The following is a 5,742-nucleotide window of genomic DNA, read 5'->3' on the forward strand; positions in this document are numbered from 1 at the left end:
CAAGTGGTTGTTCTCCAGATTTCTTGGCACAACTTGGTGAGCACATCCAGGGCAACATCTGTTATCTGAAATACTTCAATTGGTATACCTATGCACAACAGAACTTTGTGTGGTAGGGTTTTTTTAAATATTTTTATTGCCATTGAGTTGAGTAGGAACTAACTCATAGGTGACCCTCTCCAGCAGGTTTTTGGAGGCTGTAGATCACAGGAGAGGACATTGCCCATCTTTCTCTCAAGGAGCTGGTGGTAGATTCAAAGCACCAGAGAGGCACCACCTTTTGGGTTGCATCATAAATCCCTACAGGTTACGCCACCTTATATGGCAACTCTGCTCATTATATAGCATTATGTAAAATAATAAATTGCCATTCATTCCAGGCAATGCCATCTCTTTAAAAGAAAACATCGTAATTTCAGCTATATTTGCTACCTCTAATGCCTTATTTTCCTTTCTCTCCTGGGTCTTGTTCCTAATCCTCCAGAACGACTATTGTCAGAGTTTCTTCCCATTGACTTCTGTGCTGTTCTAGCCACGTCTCTCCCAAGCACTCACCTTGGTAGACATCAACACAAGTGACCACTACCTTTCCCTTGCAATACTTCCTTCACTTGGTATCTAGGACACAGCTTCCTCAGGTGGTTCTCTTGCCTCCCTAGATTCTCCTTCCGGTCTCCTTGGCTTATTTCTCCTCCCCTGTGAAGTCTCGCTGTCAGAGTGCCCTGGGGCTCCATCTTCAGATCTTTCTATCTGCTAGCACTCCCTAGACCCAAAGCAATCTTAATCCAATCTCATTATTTAAATATCACCTATACACTCATGACAGCCTCCAAATTTATACCTCCAGCCCCATCCTCCCTGACTCAGACTTACATTTCTAACTTATTATTCAACATCTCCATTCGAAGGACTAGTAGGCATCTCAGTATCGCCCAAAGTTCACCCTCCTCTGGTCCCCTTGAGTAGTTCCTTTTTGCAATGTTTTCTTCACTAATAAAAGATGAGATCATTCCAGTCGAAGAAGTTAAAAGTCTTGGAGTCTATCTCTTCTATCTTCTCCTGGTTATAGGTTTTTAGTTATGCTTGAAAGTCTATTAATGCCATAGATTAGGGCTTCTAGATTGGTTCCTGTTCTTTCACTGATGAACTTTGTAATTCTTGGTTTTACCTTAGTTCTTTGATCCACCTTGAGCTGATTTTTGCGTATGAGGTATAAATCTTGTTTTAATTTTCTGCAGATGGTTGCCCAATTTTATCAGCACCATTTGTTAAAGAGGCTACGATTTCGGCAGTTAACTGATTTTGCCTCCTTGTCGAAGATCATTTGCCCTTACGTGATGGATTGATTTCTGGGTTCTCGATTCTATTCCATTGATCTACGCATCTGTCACTGAATCAGTACCATGCTGTCTTGGCTGCTATAGGTTTTGATATCAGGAGATATGATGCCTCCTACTTTAGTTGTTGTTGTTAAATGTCAGCAAGTCAAGCATGACTCCTAGCAACCCTGTGAACAACAGATGTGAACCCTACCCCATACTGCACCAGCTTCACAATCTCTGACACCCTCAAGCCCATTGCTGTAGTCACTGTGCCAGTCCACCTGGCTGAGGGTCTTCCTCTCTTTAGCTGCCCCTCCACCTTCCTAAGTATGATGTTCCTCTCCGAGGAATTACCTCTTCTAGGAACATGCGCAGAATATGTGAGGTGAAGCTTTATCATCTTTGACTCCAAGGAGCACTCTGACGGCGCCTTCTCCAAGTCATATGTTCGTTCTTTTGGCAGTCCATGGGAAATTCAGTAAATTCTTCTCCAACACCATAGTTCAAAGACATCAATTCTTCTGTCATCCTTACTCATTGTCCAACTCTCAGATACATAACAAGTGACTGAAAAGACCATGACCTGAATCAGGCACACGTTAGTCCTCAAAGTGACATCAGTGTCTCTTTCCTTTCAAGATAAAATTGGAAGTTGCTTTTATTTAACTCACTGAAGAATTGTGTCAGTATCTGTATTTGGATTGCACTGAACCTGTAGATTATTCTTGGTAGAATTGTGATTTTCACAGTATTGAGTCTTCTTATCCATGAGCATGGTATATTCAGTTTACCTAGGTTTGTCTTTGTTTCCTGTGGTATTTTGTCATTTTCTTTGTACAAATCTTTTGTGTCTCTAGCTAGATTTGTCCCTAAATATTTCATCAGGTGGTTAGCAATTAAAACTTGTATTGGTTCCCCCCCCTTATTTCCTTTTCTCTGTTCTCTTTGATACTATAGATAAATATGACTGATTTTTGTATGTTGATCTTGTATCACGCTACTTTGCTGAATTGGTCAACTACCCAGCAGTTTTCTTACTGAATCTTTGGGGTTTTCTAAGTATACCATCATATCATCAGCAAATAAGGGATAGTTTTACCTCCTCTTTGCCAATTTGGATGCATCATGTTTCCTTCTCTTGCCTTACTGCTTTTGCTAGGACTTCTAATATAATACTGAATAGGAGTTGTGACAGTGATCATCCTTCTCTGGCCCCTGTTTTCAGGAATTATGCATTTAATCTCTCTCTCCATTGAGGATGATGTCAGCTATTGGTTTAGGTTACACATTATTAATTACATTGAGAAAGTTCCCCTCTATTCCTATTTTGTTGAATATTTTTATTAGGAAAGGTGTTGGATTTTGTGGGGAGCATTTCTTTTGAGATAATCATGTGGTTCTTCTCTTCTGTTTTAATGATGGATTGCAATTATTATTATTATCCTTTCTGTGCATAAAAAAATTACTCCAGTAGAGTAAAAAGGAATCCCAAAGACTGAGAAGAAATACTTGGCAACTCTATATCTGAATGAGGACTCATGTCTAAATTTTATAAAATACTATAGCACATTATCAAGAAAAAGACAACTCAGACACAAAATTGGAAGAAGAGTTGAATAGAAACATTATCAAAGAAGAAGTCAGATGCCCAACAAACGTGAGAGAAAATGCTCAAAATCACTAACTGTTAGAGAGGTGCATATCAAAACAATGAAATATCCTCTCACCTCATCTTACCAACAGTAGCAAAGTTCAACAGGACAACAACTAACCAATGCAGATGAGGATACAGAGAGACCAGGACTCACAGAACTGGGTGTGATAATGTAAAATGGTACATCCATTCCATGGAAAGCCGTGTTACACTTGCTAAAAATGTTGGAAATAGAAAGACCGTTTGACCCAGCTATCCCACTTTTATGTATATAGGTCATAGTTGACTCGATGACACATAACAACAATATATCAGGACTGGGAATGTACTCTAAAGAAATCAGAGCTGTGACACAAACAGATGGATGTAAACTTGTGTTTATCGCATCATCATTCACAATAGCAAAGAGATGGAAGCAGCTTGAAGGCCTATCAACAATTGAATGGATGGAGACACTATGGTACATTCACACCATGGAATATTACTCACCACTGAAAAACTCATAAAACACTACCCAACATGACTGAGTCTGGAAGACATTATACTGAGTGAAATATTTCAGTCACAAAAGGACAAATATTCTGTAAACCCACTGTTGTAATAATAGTATCAGTACGCATGGGAAGAACAAGAAATGAATGGATAGATAAGGAACACTGCACTGCAGTGGGTGAATGGAAGAACAGTCTTACAAAGGGAGTTGGAAGAGGGAAAAGGAGTAAAGTTATGCAAAATGTAAAGGAAGGACAAAATGTAAAAAAGAAGAACCAGGAAGATCTGACTCTAGATCTAGGAAGCTCCTGGAAAACAGAGGTGGAAGAAGATGTAAATGACTGGGGACTAGGGGGCAGCAGTGGACGTGATGAATGAAAGCCATTTTCTTTATGATCCTTCACTTAAAAAAAAAAATTAAGTCTTGGTGTTATCCTCAACTGTTCTTAGTTAGTCTCACTTCATATCTACTCCTTTTAAGTGGTCGTTGTTATATATCATCCAGTTGGAACTGACCCATAGCTGACCTTTTAGTGAGTTTTCACATAGGAGTAAATTGCCCATCTTTCTCCCAGGGACCAGCTCATAGCTTCAAACCCACATGCAGCTCCTTACCACTGAGCCACCAGAGCTTCCTTCCGTATGGCTGTTGTTTTTATGTGCTGTTGAGTCAGCTGCGACTCAGAGCAGTCCTGTGAACAACAGATGTGAACCTGGTCCTGTCTTGAGCTATACTTAGCATCTCTTCATAATTGAGCCCATTGTCATAGTCACCATGTCAATCCATCTCATTGAGGTCTTCCTCTCTTTGACTCTCCATCTTTCCAAATATGGTATCCTTCCCCAAGGATATCCCTCTGAACAGCATGGCTAAAGTATGTGAGACGAAGCTTCACCATCTTTGCTGCCAAGGAGTGCCCTGGGCACATTCTCCAAGACATACATATTTATTCTTTTGGAAGTCCATGGGATATTCCGTATTCTTCTCTAACACCACACGGTACTATCTCCAAAATATATGCAGCATCACAGAACTTCTCACCACCTCACATCACATCTTCCACCTACATTTCTTCCTCAGTGTCTTCCTAGCTGGTTTGCCTGCTTTTATTCTTTCCCTCTGGAATCAAATGTTCCTTGTTCTTTTTACATTTTGTCCTTTCTCTTCTTGTAGATCGGTTACATGCGCATTTTACCTCCTCACCTTGTTTGGTACTCTGCTCAATAGTGTTCCATCAGGAAAGCCTTCACTGACCAGCTCCCACTACATCACTTTCAGTTTCACTTCTCTGCTTTATTTTTTTTATTATATAACTTGTTGCGTTCTGATAGATTGTCTACTTCCCCAATTGGAATCTATGAAAACAAGAATTTCCCCCCCCCGCCCGATTTGCTCGCTGCAGGATTCTGCAATACCTTGAGCAGTATCAAACTCATTTCTCCAGAGAATGAATAAATAAATGAATGGCATGAAGAAAGGGCAAAATACGGTGCTTCTAAATCCAAGGTAATAGTTCTGATTTGAAACAATGTGGGAGTCAGCTGACATGTGGTTCTGAAGGGCGAGCAGGCTATTCTGTTGTCTGTGTGTATGCCTGTGACCGTTATGACCTCTGATGGCAACTGTGGTGACATTTCAAATGCCAACACATTCCATACTGTTTGATGTGGTGGACATCTAGAATCTTTTGTCAGTCTCTATTTTTTTTAAAAGACTATAAATATGTAAAAGAGAAATACTTTGTTCTGTTCACAGTGTCTTCTATTTTTACCATCCCAAATGTAAGATTGCAACCAGAAACTGGAGACAGCATGCGAGCCTTTGGGAAAAACAATAGTTATGGCAAAGGTCTATCAAATAGCAAGCACTGACAAGCACAAAGTTCTCACAAGAGTACAGGTAAGATGACTTCTTATACTTGAAAAGCAATGTTGCATAGAGACTGACCAGATCTTTTAAATGAAACACTTTTTTCCCCCCAAAGTGTCTGATGTTGTTATGTTATATACCACCAGCTTGAAACCAATGCATAGTTGACACTCCCTCAGGTTTACAGAGACAGTAAATCGCATGGAAGGAGATTGTTCATCCTCTTCTCACAGAGCAGCTGGTGGATTCAAACCATGTTCCTTTGGGTTGACAGCACAACTCCTTACCACTAAGCCACCTGAGCTGCCTGAAAGTGTCTACTGAGTCTGTTACTTTTATTATGATATTCATCATAGATTCTACTGAGGCAGACTAGAGTCTGTCATACCTCTGTCGTCGCCTTC

At 40.1% G+C, this 5,742-nt stretch overlaps 1 protein-coding gene across 3 annotated transcripts in view; it reads left to right on the forward strand.

Annotated features, from left to right (window-relative positions):
• Positions 1 to 5,346, forward strand: part of CDK14 (cyclin-dependent kinase 14) — a 691,509-nt gene extending 686,163 nt beyond the window's left edge. For 2 of the 3 annotated variants that reach the window (XM_006891459.1, XM_006891458.1), the window contains exon 14: positions 5,225 to 5,340. In XM_006891459.1, coding sequence (XP_006891521.1) covers positions 5,225 to 5,340 — 116 coding nt within the window. Of the gene's footprint in view, positions 1 to 5,224 lie in introns of all 3 variants that reach the window. The other variant, XM_006891460.1, reaches the window with a different exon arrangement.
• Positions 5,347 to 5,742: the final 396 nt, after the last annotated feature.

Source organism: Elephantulus edwardii, unplaced genomic scaffold (genome assembly GCF_000299155.1).
Source record: "Elephantulus edwardii isolate Elephantulus edwardi_28Jun2011 unplaced genomic scaffold, EleEdw1.0 scaffold00098, whole genome shotgun sequence".
NCBI lineage: Eukaryota > Metazoa > Chordata > Mammalia > Macroscelidea > Macroscelididae > Elephantulus > Elephantulus edwardii.